Source organism: Vigna umbellata, chromosome 9 (genome assembly GCF_029865625.1).
Source record: "Vigna umbellata cultivar VRB3 chromosome 9, Vumbellata_1.0, whole genome shotgun sequence".
Classification (NCBI taxonomy): Eukaryota; Viridiplantae; Streptophyta; class Magnoliopsida; order Fabales; family Fabaceae; genus Vigna; species Vigna umbellata.
The window spans coordinates 23,408,065-23,426,765 of NC_142173.1; the positions used below are offsets into that span (position 1 = coordinate 23,408,065).

General features: G+C 34.7%; 1 protein-coding gene across 1 annotated transcript; it reads right to left on the reverse strand.

Moving 5' to 3' along the window:
• Positions 1 to 2,070: 2,070 nt before the first annotated feature.
• Positions 2,071 to 7,515, reverse strand: LOC124846683 (polyadenylate-binding protein 2-like). The gene is made up of 9 exons (XM_047324001.2): positions 6,851 to 7,515; positions 4,878 to 4,996; positions 4,108 to 4,764; positions 3,955 to 4,032; positions 3,775 to 3,864; positions 3,254 to 3,391; positions 2,948 to 3,115; positions 2,659 to 2,862; positions 2,071 to 2,552 (listed from the first exon to the last, which is right to left on the reverse strand). The coding sequence occupies exons 1-9, from the start codon at positions 7,098 to 7,100 to the stop codon at positions 2,307 to 2,309; spliced, it is 1,950 nt and encodes a 649-aa protein (XP_047179957.2). The 5' UTR covers positions 7,101 to 7,515; the 3' UTR covers positions 2,071 to 2,306.
• Positions 7,516 to 18,701: the final 11,186 nt, after the last annotated feature.

Consider the following 18,701-nt stretch of genomic DNA (forward strand, 5'->3'; position numbering starts at 1 on the left):
ATGGAGACAGACATTATAAGACATCAAATGATAATACTTAAAAGAATCATATGAAGAAACTGAACGCTATAAATACATAACTTATTTATGAGTTTAACATCAAGAAAACCAAATGTCAGTCGAATACCAAGCACGGTAGAGAGTGAACACTATTGAGTTTGGACGAACGCTCTTATTATCAAGATAGATTATAGAAAGGAGAACGAGCGCTTAGTGTAAGACCTAGCACTTACTTAGTACGAGCACTTGGTGTAAGACCTAGCACTACATAGTACGAGCGCTTGGTGAAAGACCTAGCACTACATAGTACGAACGCTTGGTGTAAGACCGAGCACTACTTAATTTATAGAATAAAGACTTGATAAATATAAATTATCATTTAACTAATGTTCAAGAACGAACGAATTATACAATTTCATATAGATATACTTAAATTTATAACATAATATCAAGGAACGAATATCCTTGGTTGCACGCTTATATATAAATATTACTAAACGAAGACGCTCGGTCCTCAACTGGAATTCCATCCAAATGAAAGAATCCAGTTCCAACCGAGTCCACGAGGAAACCGAACGGTCAAAGACCATTCAGTGACGAACATAATTTTCATATGGAATTTCATACTTATAATTATTTATATCAATTCATTTCTCAACATCTATCTTCATAATTTCATACATTCATATCATAGTAAATTTTCATACTTCATACACTCAAAACATATCAATAATCATACTTCATATTCATTCAGCAATTCAACGAACATACATACATTCAAAACTAACATAAAATCAAATTATATAAGCTTCCCTTACCTCTACACTCACAGGTATGATTACTGATTCACCTCTACAAATCCTTCTACCCTCAACGCTCAACAAATCTCCAAAACTAAAGTAAAAACCAAAACACTATCAGAACTACTCATTTTAGAAGGGTGATCCACACATGAAACCAGAACTTGGTTTGCACGTCCAGGAAACGGCATGACTGAGTGAAGAGAAGAACTTACCAACTCAGTTTCACAAACCGATCGGTTCAATCGAAAGCCCTTGACACCGAAAGAGTGAAAATGGTGCCTGAGTGATGATCGGAAGAAGACACGATGAGAATCCTTAGAGAGAAGTAAGAACTTTTTAGAGAGAAGGAGGAGAGAATGAAAGTTTCAGAAATCTGGACAAGAAGGATGCATGCAGAAAGTGGCGTGAAATTTTGAAAACTTTAAGTTTTCCTCCCACCGTCAAAGTCGAACGGCCACTCTGCTCGTACCTCTGTCTTCCACCATCTGATTTTTGGATTCCCTTCCTCTACACATGTAATCCACTTAGACGAGTCTTAAGTGGATTTTAATGATTTTACAATGGCCATTGGAAAACTTTTCTTCAAATGGACTCCCTCTATGTACATTAGAGAAAACACAAACTCAAACGCTCTAGCGAGTCTATATGTTTTTCTAAAATAATTATCATAACCTAAAAAATGTTAAATAGTAAAAGAAAAATTGTAGAAAAAAATGTCTATACTAAAAACAATAATTAGAACTGATTATTTTAATATTAAAATAAAAATAGTTATCTAAAATCAGAATTATTACGAAAACAAAAATAAAACTGTACAGCGCAGGTGTTCTTGTGAGATTGGTATTTCAATACGAAATTTCCAATGTAATAAAAAAAACATCACCCACTTAAAAAATATAGAACAATATATAAATATATAATTGACAAAAGCTACATGTGAGAAATTTTATCCAATATTGCATCACCAATAATTTATAAGAAAAACAACTTAATTATAATTATTCACATTAAATTTCGTTAAATTCAAATATAAATGAAATGTTTTAATAAAAAGTATTCCAAAAAGTACATATTTAGAAAATGATGGAATCTCTTCATAAAATGATTGCATGTAATCTTCGGTTTTTATTTTCTTAATCAAATGCTGTAGGAAAAACAATATTTGTCCCTAACCTGCACTTCTCCAATCCATAGGGCTAAAATTTATTAATATATCATAATGGCCATTGGAAACGAGGATTCACGTCCTCGCAAAACACAGGACCACTGATCACCGGTAACCAATCATTTATCCAAAAATCAAAGATAAACCAACAAATGATTCCATGTACCAAATGCAAGACATAATTAAAATCAGTGTTGAAGTATCCTTCAACCAAAAGAAGGTGGTGCACCACAAACCAAAAGTGTCTAATCTAAAGAAACAAACTCAACCTGAAAACTGTATGAAAGCCAGTGCCGAAAAAAACAATCCATCATTGCTAAGTAAACTCCAAAATAACCTTAAGAAACAAGGTTGTCATTAAGTGATAAAGAAGCCAACTGATCAGCAGCACCGCCAGCCTGCTGCTGCTGGGCAACATTCCTTAGAACATCCATCGCCTCAGCCACCTTTGCTTTCAGCGCTTCTGGTGACTCGAGCAAATGCAGAACTTCAGTCTGGTCCATCTCAAGAAGCATGCCTGTGACTTTTGCAGCATTATCAGGCTCTAACTGCTCCACAAGGGGGTAAAGATTCTCACCCAGCATCTACAAATATATAACCAACAAAATATAGTTACAAATAGGACAAGGCAGTGGATGATGTTTGGGCACATCCAAACTACATAAACATTAGAGGGAGTGAAAAGCTAACCGTCCTCTGCTGCTCTGGAGAAGCATTAGCCAGAGCCGATGCCAAAGCCCCAATAGGAATTTGCTGGGAGAGCGATGCATCACGAAGTGGCATCCCACCCACATCATATGGAACAGAAAACATACCCCCAGCAACCCCAGGCATAGGAACATCAGGCATGCCCCTGCCAGGAGGATATCGATAGACACGTCCCCTAGGAAGCATCTGCCAATCTCAAAATTATCAGGTAAATGCTCTCTATAAACAAGATAGATGATCCACAAAATTATGAACAAAGAATTGCACCAACCTGCTGTGGCATCATTGGAACTGGCTGCTGGGACTGCTGGACTGCACGCCTTCCACCAGGGCGCTGGCCCTGTTGTCCCTGCTGAACCATTGGCACAAAGAAATTTGGCACAGGAGCTGCACCTGGCCTCATACCAGGCACAAGTTGTTGTTGGTAACCAAATCCGGGCTGAGAAAATTTTTCATGGTCAGATAGGAAAATGATCATGAAATTACTCCATGGAATAAAATAAGTGTAAAATAACAAGCATCATTCAAGATTCCATCAATTTATGTCTATGTAGATAGACAGATTAGAAGAGATTACCTGGGAAGGAATGATAGCAGGAGGGCCTTGGCCATAAAATATTTGTTGACCAATACCTGGACCACCTGGAGGATACATTGGCACACGAGGACCAACAGATGGTGGCATTCCAACAGGTCGCATTTGAGCAAACTGAGCCTGCATAAAGAAATTATTCCAACATGGAAACATACTTACAGGAACAAATTCAATAATGAAATACAGTGTAAACCTAGTCATAATTGAATTTATAACCATTTGCAAAGCACAGCAACATAGTCTGTGTCATTGATCTCAGATAACCTGAATTATCCAAAGGAAATATAGTTGACACAAAGACAATTATTCAAACAACCCACACTAAGCTCCAATTAAAATTATCATTATTGCAAGATTATTTGAAAGAAATGGAAAAAAGATTGTGTTCATGCATGAACTAGAGAAGACAGAGGACCGCAAAGATTTAATCCGGCATCGTTAATACATAATTCCAGCAACAGATATAAGTTGAAATAAGATCCGCCATTTAAAATAAGCCATACCTGCAGTCTAGCTCTTCTATCTTCTTTCCTTTGGGCTAGAGTCACATACAGAGGTTTACTTACCACCATTTTGCCATTCATCTCAGAGAGCTACCAAAAAATAAAGCAAACCAAAAATCATTTTCAAACTAATATAACCATGTATTATTACTTTCAAGATGAATATAACCTACGACTTACTGCTCTAGATGCCTCCTCAGGAGTTGAGAATGCAACAAATCCAGATCCACGACTAACGCCATTTGGGTCCCTCATAACCTTTCAAGTGTAGAGCACTTAATACACACTATATAACAAACAAAGATTTAGCGTCAAGCCAATTATACTACGTACCTTGCAAGAGGTGATGGTACCAAAAGGGGAGAACAGCTCCTTAAGTTTATCATCACTAATGCTATCATCCAAATTTTTGACATACAAGTTTGCCCCTTGATATTTATCAGCAGCTTCTTTCATGCTCTGCTCAAATCGTTGTTTCAATTCATTCTCCCTTTCAGATTTCTTCTGAGCTTTTCCAACGTACCATTCCTTATCATCAAATTTTTTGCCATTGAGAGCCTCAACAGCCCTAGCAGCATCATCAGCATTCTCAAAATTCACAAACCCAAAGCACTTTGATTTCCCATCTCCATCCCTCATCACTACAGCACTAGTAATAGTTCCAAATTCACCAAAAATTGTCTTCAATTCATCATCACTAGTCGAATCTGCTAGATTCTTTACAAAAACATTATTGAATTTTGCCTTGTCAATAGCAGTCTCTCTCTCTTGCTTGCGAAGGAAGGGTCCCACATACACTTGCTTATCATTCAACAGCATACCATTCAGCTTCTCTATGGCTTTTTGGGCAGATTCCTCATTATCAAACTGAACAAAACCATATCCTTTTGATTGCCCAGATGAATCCGTTGCTACCTTGCAAGAAAGGATATTCCCAAATGTAGAGAAGGTATCATGTAATGCCTTGTGGTCAATTGCCCTATCCAAATTCTGTAACAACCCACACATTGAAAGAAAAGAAATGAAAATGACAGTACCAACTAGGGCATGTAATATAGAGCTTAGCACAAATCCCTGTTACCAAACAATCCAAGAATTTATACCTTGATAAAAATATTTCCTGCCCCACTTTTCCGGATACTGGGATCACGATGTGAATACATAATTCGGATGGGCTTGTTGTTGAGAGGAGTGAAATTCAGAACATCTAATGCTCTGGCAGCTGACAGGCATGAAAAATGTCAGAAATGTCACAACATCTATATATCAAACAAGGGGGAGGAACTTATGGTTATCACAACATGAACAGAACAAGAGAAAGTATAATTGAAGCATAGGAAACTACGAGGAGCAGTTCACCAACACCAAGTTTATGGGACTAGAGAGCCAAAAGGACAACTGAAGAATCAAATCATGATTATTTATGATAGTGATAAATTATGAAAACACATCTGATGTAGAATGGTCCTGGCCATTCAGCAAATAACACAAGGGAGTATAGTAAGAACAGAACTACCTCAGAATATTTAAATCATGCATCTGGCGATTAAAATGATGATACATATATCTTATTTAGAACGAGCAGAATCATCAAAAGATCAACTTCTAAGAAATGTATGATATGATGTGACTATATTACCCAATCAAAATAATACCTAATTATTATACAGTATTGTGCTCTATAAAATGCAGAGATGCTCTACAAATTCTAGAAGCAGATTACCAGAAGTTGATTTAAGATGACCATTAACCCAAGATAGAGGATAAAAAAAATAATATCAGATGATGAACAGAAGAGAAATTAAAAATCCATTTTTTGCTGATCCATCAATTTACAACTAGAAACTGTTCAAGTTCTCTACAATATATCCAACCAATATGAACAAATCAGGCTAGAGAGTATTCTCACAGTGGGTAAGATACACAAACATCCAATCTCTCGCATTTTAAATCTTATTAAAAATTATTTATGAAACTGGCTTTGGATACTTTAGGTTAGCAAAACAGTAGCTAACACAAGGACTTGGAGAGATTCCAAACACATTAAGATAACTCATAGAGTTTTAACTACCGCAAGATTCATACTGCAACTATTAGATTAGCTCATGTTTTCAGAAAAGCATCCATTTACGTAAAGAAAATATGTGGGGGTTATATTAAATTCATCCAAGCAGGGAAAAGGCCTTTTGACTGATATTTTCAATCATAGATAAAAGAATGCACCCTTTTCCCAAACAATTTGATACACAAAGATTTGCTTGAGATATAGTATGCAAAGTTCTTTTCCCGACGGAAGTTTGTCCTTTTATAAAATAAGATTCCATAAGCAGGCACCTATCAGCGTGCATACCATACCTGCTTGCAACATACATGATCAACTTTAATAGTGATAAATCTCACCACAAAAGTTACAAACATCAAAATAACAGACCTACTTCACAAGAAGCTCTTGCGATAAAAGAAATTAAAGGCATACCACATTAATTAATATAACAATAACAATTCTTCATAAAGTAAATACGGTAATAAATTCTCCAGCTGCTTTCACGGTATTAAGTTTCGTCCCCACTTATTCAGTTACACCAGAACAAAGCAGTATATATAACTATTAGCAGGGATCGATTTCCCCCGGAGAACTAACACTAATACAGTTACAAGTCAAACCAATATTTAAAAGAAATTATTAGGGTCTTAAACAAGGTTAAAAAGCAGTTTACAAAAAAATCTAATAGCTTTAATGAATCTCCACGAGAGAACTAACACTGACACAGTGACGAGTCAAGGCACAATTTAAATCCAAAATTAGGATCTAAAACAAGGTTTTCAATGCTCCTGCAATAGTACCGGAAATTGTGAACATATCCTACTAATGTAACCACAATTACGGCACTGTTGAATCTGAAATCAGGTATAGGACTTCTATTTAAAACCAATCCATTCATTAAGAAATAAGATTAAGCAATCAAATTTCATCATCAAATCAATAGGAAATTATACAAATAAAATAGGAAAGAAAAAGCCACAATCCAATGCACATACCCCAGTAACAGGAACTATACACAAAAAATAAACTAACCATCTTGCGGGTTGCTATAGTTGACATAGCCGTAACCGAGCGATCTTCGGCTGGTCAAGTCCCTGCAAACCCTAACAGACACAACTTGGCCCAATTGACTGAACAGGTCATAAAGCTGCGAGTCCGTGACGTTGGGGTCGAGATCTCCGACGTAAAGCGATGTCGTCACGAACTGGTTTCCCCCAGCAGCAGCAGCAGCACCGTTGGGACCGGGCATCGCATTCTGAGGCTGAACCTGAACCTGAGCCATCTCAAGCAAAAATAACAACAACTACACAAAAAACAAAAACTGAATTTTTCTTTTCCCGAAAAGAAATCCCTAATTTCCTTTTTTTTCCTTTTTTTCTTTTTTTTTTCTCTTCCCCCTCCTCTTGTTATTGGGAACAATAAAACCCTAGGAAGAACAGAAAAGCTAGCTAAACTCGGGTAGATGCACGAACGATAACGCAGACTTGAGAGAAACTCTTAATTTTTTTTGTTTTGTGTGTGAGAAGGCGAGGAGAGGGAAGGGAAAAGAGAAACGAGGATGGATGCGAGGCGGATAAGGAGTTGCCGCCGGCGGAAATCACGGCGGCGCGTGAGGGTAGGGGGAGAATTGAAATAGTGAGGTAAAGAGAGAGAAGGCGAGAGGGCAGCAGATACTGCGCTGGAAAAAGGAGTGAGAAAGGAAGAGCGAGAGAGAGGTTATAGGTAAAAGCGATGTGGGTAAACCCTAACACAATCCAGCAGAGAGATCTGAACCGTTGGATGAGTGAGGAGGTGGGCCCAGGCAGGGATGCGAAGGTGGATAAGGATTGCGAGAGCAGAAAGGAGAGACGAAAGATGAAGAATCTTAGGTAACTGGTAGAAAGAGAGAGAGAGTGAAGAGTGATGATTTACCGCACAACTCAAAACAGTTACACAACAGTGACGGGCCAACTCAAGCTGTTTAGTTCACACTACCCTCTATTTAATTCCTTTTTTCTCTTCAAATAAAAATGAATCCTAATATTTTTTATTTAATTAAATATTTTATTTACTTACAATGAATGTTCAATTAATTCCTAGGCGGTTACTTTTAGCTTGTTAGGGGTCCTAAATTTATGTTACTTCCTTGACCGAAAAATTCCTTCGTCCAAATTTAAAATAAGTTTGTTAAAAAAAATAGCCGATTTTAACTCTACGTAAACTAAGCTTTCAAAAAGAAAAAAAAATACTTTGTATTAAATATTTTTCGTTTATATAAAAGTATTTATTGAAAAATCTATCAATGTTTACCTGTGAAATGGGAACTAATGAATCTCTCTAGAATTTTTATTTTTGTAAGAAGATAATTTTTGGGTAATGTTGGCAAGTTTATTATAATATAATTAATATTTTTGATAATTTTTTTTCTTTGAGTAAGTAATAACACTCTCAAAATACTCGTGGAAGGATATTTAGTGTGTTTTATTGGCTTTCAATTCTAAAAACATATTAAATACCTTTTATGTTATTAATGTAATAAATGTTTTAAAATTGTTTTTTTTTTCTTTTTCATCTATGGTTTGTTTTACGAGAAGGCTCTTAACAATACCAAAAAAACAAGCATTCTTCGCCTGAAAGTTTCTAATTATTTAAAAATTACATTAATTATTTTTTATTTTAATATAACAATTAATATGTTTATTAAATCTGTTCCATATGTTTAAAAAATTGTAGTTTAAAATATAAATAATAGATTTAATTAGAGAGAAAGTAATGTAATTAATGATGTTAGTAATATGAGAACAAAGAATATTAAATATGTTAGTGGTTAGATTTTATTAGTGGAGGAAAGAAATTAACGTCGAACATAGAACATTCGACGTTATATCAGGAGACGTTAAATTGACGTCGAACATAGAACAATTCGACGTCAAACAAATTAACGTCGAATTTTGTCAATATTCGACGTTTTTTGTTTTTTTAATTAATTGTGATTTTTTTTACTACTCTACGAGACCTAAAAAGAAATAAAAAACAACAAATTTCAGTTTTTGGTATTTTATACAGCATGAACTATGAACGTCTAGTGTAGTATCAACAACAAACAACTATAACAAACAACAAACAAGTTCAATCAAACAAACAACAAACAGGTTCAATCAAACAAACAACAAACAAGTTCAACCAAACAACAACAACAAACAAGTTCAACAAAAAAAACAACAAACATGTTCAACAAATAAGTTCTTCAAAACGAAAATGAAAAATAACCTTCAAAAGGTGGGTTCGTCTAAAAAAAGTGTTGTCACCAATGAGAGAGAAAGCAGAATGCGCCTATGAAGGACAAGAACACGAAAATAATTGATCAAAACAAACGAAAATCATACCTAAAGTAGTTAATTAACATGAAATTGCAACAAATGAAAGAAAGATTACATGTGATGGTCGTCAAACTTCGTTGCAGAAAAGTTTGAGCAGAGCAGAGGGTATCGCGCGCTAAGATAAAGTGAATGAATTTTCATTCTCCCGCTCAAATTTTTATTGAATTCACTAACCTTTTAATGTCTAATGCTGGGACATTCGACGTTTTATATCCTTTTGACATCTAATTTTAGGGAATTCGACGTCATACGAAAGTACATTTTCACCTTCGCACAGAGCATTTTTTCAAAATTTACACAATATAACAAATTGACGTCGAATTACAATTCTAAATGACGTCTAATAATTGCATTTATTAACAAAAATGTCACCGGTCATTTTTAACGTTGGCTATTCAGTGGTTGGATGTTGAACGCGTGATGTTATACGCTGTTTTTGTACTAGTGGGATAATCCAACAATAGGTAAGGATGTTGAAGTCATAGAATTCCTTAGGCATGAAAACGATACCCTCACAAAAATTCTAAGTAGAACATTTGAGGGAAATGATAGGTTAGATCGTCTTTGAGAAAACATAGGCATTCATCTAACAAACAAGGTCTAAGTTATAGAAAACCCTGTTCAATGCATGTAAATAAGTCAAAACCCATTAGTTTCAGTAAGTCAGGTAGTGGGTACCTAACTGGTTATGGGTACCTAAGAGTCAAATAATTCCTTTTGCAGACATGTCTGATGACCGAAAAGAAAGTCATGTCTTGTACGTTGATAGTGGCTAGGAGAAAAGTGTATGTTCCTAAACCTGAGGGACAAGAAAGGAGGTTCAGTCACATTTAGAGGAAACCAAAAAGGGAAAATTATAGGAATTGGACATATAGGTACAAACCTTTCCCCTTCTATTGATAATGTTTTGTTAGTAGATGGCCTTAAACATAATATGCTTAGCATAAGTCAATTGTGTGACAACAAATATAAAGTTATTTTTGAAAAAGGCAAATGTATAGTATTAGATAATAATAATTCTTTAGTATTTACTGTTACCAATAAGGAGCATTGTTGTCTTGAAGATATTATGGTTTCGATAATGTTACAAGATGAAGAACTTGAAGACTTTTTTGTATTTACATTAAAAGCATTTTGTAGAATTAATTGTATAGGAATAACTTTGTTGATGTAAGAACACTTAGAAGTTTTCCTGTTTAGAAGATGATTGCGTAGATAATCGATTATTTGGTGTAATAATCAATTATCACAAGCTAAATTGGAAAAGAGATGCTCACACAGATAATTGATTATTGTTCAAAATAATCGACTATCTCTGTCTGATTCAGTATTGCCCAAGTGGCGCAAATAATCGTTTATTTCTTAGGATAATCGATTATCACAACAAGGTTTTTACAGAGACCTCACGTTAAAAGTGTAAAACACCTCTCTAACCCTCTAATCTAAATATAGGAAATAACACAAACAAGACCAATAGTAAGAACACCCTCTTCTACTGTTTATCCCTTTGAGACACTCTCAAAGTCAAGAACACCATTCTTCTTCCTGCTAACACCATAGGGAATCCAAGTCAATCTTCAAATATTGCAAATCCTGATCATGCAAAATACACCCAGTTGTGTAGATTGATCAGACGTTCAAATCAACAAGCCTTGTTTCTCAAGAAACCTCAAGTCCTTGATCACCACGGTCAATCTTGGTTCTTGGAGATTTTTCTTTCTCTATAAGATCACACAACTTTCTGTAAAAGATATGAAAAATGTCAAATTCACAAAAGTTCTTACAAAATTCAAAACAACGTCAATTTATAGTAATACACACATCAGACATGTTTTAATCGATTTCGCTACTAATGTAGTTGAATGCATCTTGCAGTTATAACAGACTAACATTAGTCAATATTATTAATTGAATGCACATTTAATATAATCGACTTACAATAAATGTTTGGTCAATATATTTAAAAATATTACCGTTAAGACAATTATGTCAAGCATTCAATTAGTTTTAAAAATAACAACCAACTTAGTCGAATACACATTGCATGCAGTCGATCAAGAAAAATCACTTAGCACATTTTTGAAAACTTTTCTCTTCAAAATAACTCACACCACACTTGATAAAAGTTTGTGCAAACACACGAGTTTTAATCTATTCATCCAATAATGTAATCGACTTAAAACTGTTGTTTTGCTACACATTAAAGTTCAACCAAAGTGCTTGTGGTTTTCCATTTCCAAAAATTCATGTCATGCATACACATATAAAATCACATATTAAACACAATGATATGCAATGAACAACACAATCATGTTCACAAATATGCTTATACAGATTTATCACAGTAAACAAAAAGCATATAACATGTAACAGAGAATACTCGTGTTATTAATTGTGTTGTCATCATCAAAAACACAGATATCACTGAGATTGTGCATTCAGCTAAACCAGTGCTCCTCCTATCAACAATCTCAACAACTTTATATAATCAATTATCACTAGTAGTTGGTAGTTGGCTTTTCAGTTTCTGACCTCTAGGCTATATATACATTTTACCAAACCTCTTAGAGGTTTAACTAAGTCATTTGATAATACAGAAATAGTCTGAGGAAGGGCTCAAGTGTTAGTGTTGCTCGAATCAAGTCTTGTGAAAATGAGAAGCTTACGCTTAGAGTGTCTAAGGTCGAAGCGATTCTCTTCAAGTTGATTGAGCAGGTTCTTCCGTTCGTTTATCGAAGGAAGGTTTTCTCTGTCATTAATCTTTATTTCATCTGATTGTAATTTGTAAACAATATTTTTAGTGAAAAAGGTTAATCATTGTTTATAGTGATTAATGATTGGACGTAGAATCTTTTGATTTGAACCAGGATAACACATCTTGTGTGATTTTCTCTATCTCTACACTTTTTAATCTACCAAATGTTTGTTAAAAGTCCTAAAAGAAAATCATGTTTTTTAAAAGAACCAATTCACGCCTCCCCTCTTGGCTTTTGACCATTACACGCTCATTAAACATTTAGTTGCGTGATACCGGTTGTTCCAACGTTTACTACTAATAGACAAGGTAACTTGTATAAGATAAATCTGGATGAACTACAGTCTCAAAGTGTCTCATGCTTAGTCTCTATGAAGGACAAGGAAGTAACATGGCATAATAACTATGGGCACGCAAGTATGAGATTAATTCTCTAAGTTGCAACGCCATGACCTCGTAAGAGGACTGCCAGATGTACATTTAATGATACACTCTTTTATAGTGCTTGCATGAGGGGCAAATAGGTCAAAGAATCTTTCAAAAGTATAAATATGGTTTTGACCAAACGACCTCTAGAGCTGCTTCATATAGATTTGTTTGGACCTACAATAACTGAATTTATGAGTGGTAAACGTTATGGTTTGGTAGTTGCAGATGATTTTTCCAGGTGGACTTGAGTTCTATTTATAACTCATAAGGATGAGGCTTTTAATGTCTTTCGCAAACTCTATAAAAGGATAGAGACTGAAAAAGATTTGAAAATCATGTCTATCCGAATTGATCATGAAGGAGAATTTGAAAACGATCTTTTCAAAAACTTTTGCGAAAACTCTAGCATTAAACATAATTTTTCAACTCCAAGACTTCCCCAAAAAAATGGAGTTGTTGAGAGGAAAAATAGATCTTTACAACAAATGGCCAAAATTATGTTAAATTCTTTTAATACTCCTAAACATTTTTGGGCATAAGCAATCAACATTGCCTGCTATATTAAAAAAAGAGTTTACATTAAGTCAATCCTCAATAAAACACCCTCTGAGCTATGGAAGGACAAAAAGGCGAAATATTTCTTATTTTCATCCATTTGGTTGTCAATGTTTTATTCTTAATACCAAGAATAGTTTAGGCAAACTTGATTCTCGTAGTGATGAAGGAATCATTCTTGGTTATTCAGAAACTTCAAGAGCATTTAGAGTTTATAACTCTAGAACCTTGAAGGTTGAAGAAGTCATTCATATAAAATTTAACCATGAGCCTGACAAAAGTAAGTTAGAGCTAGAAGACTCCTTCTGCAAATTATAGGTAAATGATAGCATATCCAAGAAAAGAAATGAGTAGAAGACCCCAACCATGAAGTCGAGAATCAGCATGAAAAGTCATTCAATGATACTAGTGAAGAAAGAAGGAAGTCAACAGGCTTACATCGTATGATCACTAAGGATCATCCCTCAAAGAAAATTATCGAAAGTCTCAGCGAACACGTAAGGACAAAATCATATCACAGTCCGTAAACCAATGCTCTCATCTCCCAGATTGAGCCATCTAATGGTAATCAGGCTCTTAAAGACAATTCTTGGATTGAAGTTATGAAAGAAGAACTCGATCAATTAAAGAAAAATGAAGAGTGGGAACTCATTGAAATACCCCAAAAATAAGCATGTAGTCGGAGCTAAATGGATCTATTGCAACAAGTTAGATGAACATGGAAATGTTATCAGAAACAAAGCCAGACTGGTTGTGAAAGGCTACCCTCAACAGGAAGGAATTGACTACACAGAAACATATGCTTTTGTAGCAAGATAGAAGTCATTCGCATACTCTTATCATTCGCGACGTTCAACAAAATCAAGCTTTATTAGATGGACGTCAAGAGTGCATTCTTAAACGGTAACATTAAGGAAGAAGTGTACGTAGAGCAACCCCTAGGGTTTGAGTACAAAGTTAATCCTACACACATCTTCAGACTTAACAAAGCTTATGTGGACTAAAACAAGCTCTCAAAGCTTGGTAAGAAAGGTTAAGTCTCTTCCTTATACGGAATGGTTTCACAAGAGGTTAAGTAGACACCACGCTCTTTAGGAAGAATGTCAATCAAAGCTTTATAGTCATTCAAATATATGTTGATGACATTATCTTTGGTGCTACTAATGAAAGTTATGCCAAGACTTCTCGAAAATGATGCAATGAGTATGATGGGCAAGCTAAAATTCTTTCTTGGACTACAAATCAAGTAGGAAGATGACACAATTTATATACATCAAACTAAGTATACAAAGGAGTTGCTCAAAAAGTTCAAAATGGATGACGCCAAGGAGATGAAGACTCTAATGCATCCAACAACTAGCCTAGAGCTAGATGAAAGGTTAACAAAAGTGGACAACACCCTTTATTGTTAAATGATAGGTTCACTTTTGTATCTAACTACGTCTAGACTTAACATTCACTAGTGGAAAAATGACTTTTTATGACGGGTAAAAAGACCTATTATGACGGGTGGCTTGGCAATAGTTCTAGACATCATAATAAGTCTGCACATTTTATGACGTAGAAAAATTACGTCATAATAGGTTCAGCGTATTATGATGTATTTTTTGTCACCTATCATAATAGGTCTAGTGTATTATGATAGATTTTCACTTATGAGTCATAATATAGCGAATATATTATGATGTAGCTCGAAGCACCACCATGTGAGGAAGAACAAGTTTGCTCACTTCAGGGACGAATCAACAACAACCCTAACCCTTTGCTTTTAACCAATTAATTCAATATCATTTCTACACACCTTGCCAAGTCATTCCAACTCAACGTGCCACGTAAACAATAACTGTACAAGTCATCAACTTTTTGCCAAGAGGGCAAGTCTGCCATTAGCCTTTTTAACACCGTAAGCAAAAAGGACTAACATGCATCGTTTTTGCAAAATATAGGATATTAGTGAACTTTTGAAAAAAAAGGAGGACAACTTTAAACAGACCCTACAAACCGAGGAACAAAAATAGGTATTAAACCTAATCTTTATCATAATATGTTTTAACCATAATTTTCATTTTGCCAATGCGCCTAACTTATTATGATAGGTGGCTTTTACATGTCATAATATTTGTAAGTTCTATTACGAAAATGCCACCACTACACCTATTATGATAGGTTTATTAAAATACGTTATAATATATCGTAGTTTTATTACAAAATTGACACTGGTCAATGTATTATGACATGTGGATTTCACCTATCATAATAGCCCATCATTGAATCTTCTTTTTCCACTAGTGATTATGCTCAATGTCTATCTTTGTGCAAGATTTCAATATGATCCTAGAGAAACCCATCTTAGTGTTGGCAAACACATATTTCGCTATAAAAAAAAGGAACAACATTTCTTGGTTTTGATCTTGAAGGATATTGTGATGTTGATTTTGTTGGAGACAAAGTTGAGCGAAAAAGATCAAGTTTAGGTTGCCACTTTGTTGGAGGAAATCTAGTATCATGGCTGAGCAAGAAGCATAACACAATCACACTATCAATTGCTGAAGCTGAATATGTGTCGACTGCACATTGTTGCTCTCAGCTACAATGGATCAGGAATCAACTCGAAGACTACAGTCACAATCAAGGTACGATTCATATCTTTTATGATAATAATGCTACAATTTCTTTGTCTAAAATCCAACATTGCATTCACATGCTAAGCATATTGAGGTCAAACATCACTTCATATGTGATCATGTTAACAAGGGTATTGTGGACTTACAATATGTTTCACTAAGCCATTAGTTGAAGATAGACTTAACCGTCTAATAACCCTTATTGGTATGAGATACGTTGAATGAATCTTCGATTCAAATATGTTAAGTGTGTCATATAGGGTTCACATAAGAGTCTAGAAAGTCAATTGTCTAGGACACATAGTCCAAAAGACGTCATTCTGATGCACTGTCTAAGACAAATTGTCTATAAGACAAACTGCATTCATACATTAGGTGTGTCTACGTACTGAGCCCATCTCTAGAAGTTGTCTTAGATTTCCTAAGCCCAAACCCTCTCTCCTTTCAGCTAAATCTTCCATGTGTCAATCAAGCCACCCTCCTGTCTGTCCAATCTCTCTCTTCTCCTCAAAATTCTCCAAACCTCTAAATTTGTCGCTTCCCACTCTTATCCGTTATTAACTAACACTCCTCTCAAAACCTTTTTGGTATTCAAAGATATATAAATCTCTTTACAATCTATTCCTACTAACCTCATTAAATGGATGAGACTAATCAATCGCCCATTACTAACTTTTTGTTCTTTTTAAACACACTTCTCTTCTCAACTTCTCAACACATTCTCTTCAACCCTAATTCCTATCTCACATTCATGCTCTCTCAAACTCCTGAGGCACACAATCCTCAATATTCAGAGCCAATGAAACCTTTTTCCAAACCTCCTGACCATCATCGTCATCTCAGCTGCTCACCAGAACAACATGCACATGATAATCCAACCTCCTCTTCTAGTCCTACTCCTAGAACTTACCTGCCTTTCGCATGTAGTTCTTCCACCTTACCACCACCTCTTCCCGCTCACCCTAATCTTGTCAAGTTGTGATGTCCTTTCTCTTCCGCCTCCCTTTTGATGTTTATCAAATAAGGGGGAGAATAGATAAGGAGTACATCTAGGAGCATGTACTCAGGGGGAGTACACTAGAAATTAGGACAATATAGAATTAGGGAGAGTTTCTCCAATTTCTTATAGTTTATCTTAAGAGTCCATGCTTATATTCTTGTAATATGTTTGTGAGTGTTTTGTTCTAATAAAATGTTTGAATGATGTTTATTTATTTATTTACCGCCTCATCTGTTTTTATGCTTATCCTTATCTTATTTACAACTTTATCTATTTATCTACGTTTCTACTGTCTTCAGTAACAACATTCAAAAGATAAAAACAGAAAACTATAAAACATAAAAGACTTAAAAATAAAAGTTGAACTAAAAGATTGAATACATCGTTTAAACAAAAAAAGTGATAAGAAAAGTCATATATACTGCATGCACAATTTACTCTAATTTTTCAGATAAGTTATTTTACACACATCCACAGTGCTATAGATCAAATATCAAATGTGGACGTTAAAGACAAAAGAGATCATCATGGAATGTTCTTCTCTTGAAGCAAAATCTTAAAAGATCGTACAACCTACTTCAAGCAAAGGATTGGAAAAGCACGTATGCTCTGACAAAGTTGACTTACACAATGACTATTGTGAAATGAAGAAAGAGAAAATACAAGCATCAAGGCTACAAACTACAAACACTGTTTAATGAACAAATATTCATCAAGCCTATGAATAGAATATCTCTCACGCAGAAAGTCAAGAGGATAAAATAGAGGATAGCAAGTGCACTAAGCTTACAACTCCATATCCATCCTACAGAAAAGAAGAGACAAAAAGAACTCAAAGAAAAGATTATATATGAGCTGATGAAAAGAGAAGAGAAGAGAAAGAGAAAGAGATACTCTCGAGCTTAAGCGTCAAATCTCTTCTTGAATCTTTTTATAAATTTCTTTCTTTCTATCTTTTGTTATTTTGTTTTTTAATCTTTTATTGATCCTTGTCTTCTTTATTGTTTTTGTTTTACTAACCGTAGTGTATTTATAAGAATTAATTTTTTAAGAATCAATTTCGTGTTCGTTGGAAGAAGAGTTAAGGTTGAATTTACTCTTTCTATTTTTTTAGTTACTATCTTAACAATACTGAAGTTGCTATAGTTTAGTAGTATTATTTTGATTGCGTCAATGACAACGTTATCGGTTGCTGATACATAACTATAAATGACATGGGTGATGATCGTATAACATTTATGTTATACTGTAGTATATGTGAATGCAGATGTTGCTAGAGCTGAGTAGATGACGAGAAATGGGACTACTAATGGGAGTTTTTAAAGTTTAATTAGTTTACTATTTTCTTGAAAATGGATTAATTAATTTTCATTAGACAATTTATGTTTTGTTTGGATTATGGATATTAATAATTTCAATTTTTAATAAGCTAATTTCTTTTGAAATTTTTATTTCATTTACGAAAGTTTGTAAGCTTTGATGCTCTTAAGTGGTTACTAGAGTTGGGATGTTATAACCCAGCCCTACCAAACCACTAAGCCTTGTACCTCAACCATCTTCCCAAATAATATCCACAACCCTCAACCCATAACAACCATGCCCTTATACACCACCTTAGCCTTACCAAACGACCTAGCCTCCACCATCATACTTGACCATGTTTAGACTCTGATTGCTCAACATTCTATGCATCAAACAATAAAACTTGTTGTAATGAGAGAAAAACAAGAGATGAAGTTCAACACCATTATCACCACCCTTCATGCCCTTACCACCTAATTGTTTCCTAAGCCTACACCACCACCTCAACCTCAACCACCACCACCTCAATCTCAATCTCAACCACCACTATCACCACCTCCCACCAAGCAATGATGTCTATTTTTGAACCTTTTGATGTTTATCAAATAAGGGGGAGAATATATTTGCCAAAAATTTTCTCTAGGAGTAAATAAATCTAGGGGGAGAATAATTGTTTTAGGGGGAGAAATTTGTTTTTACACACATTTATTTATTTATTTGCTCTAATACATGGTTAATTGATTTTCACTCTGATATAATTTTTGATTCTTTACTCTGATATCTTAATATTGTTGCATAAACACTCTGATATGATTTATTATCACAAATATTCTGATACATAGCATATAGTGATCTTTGA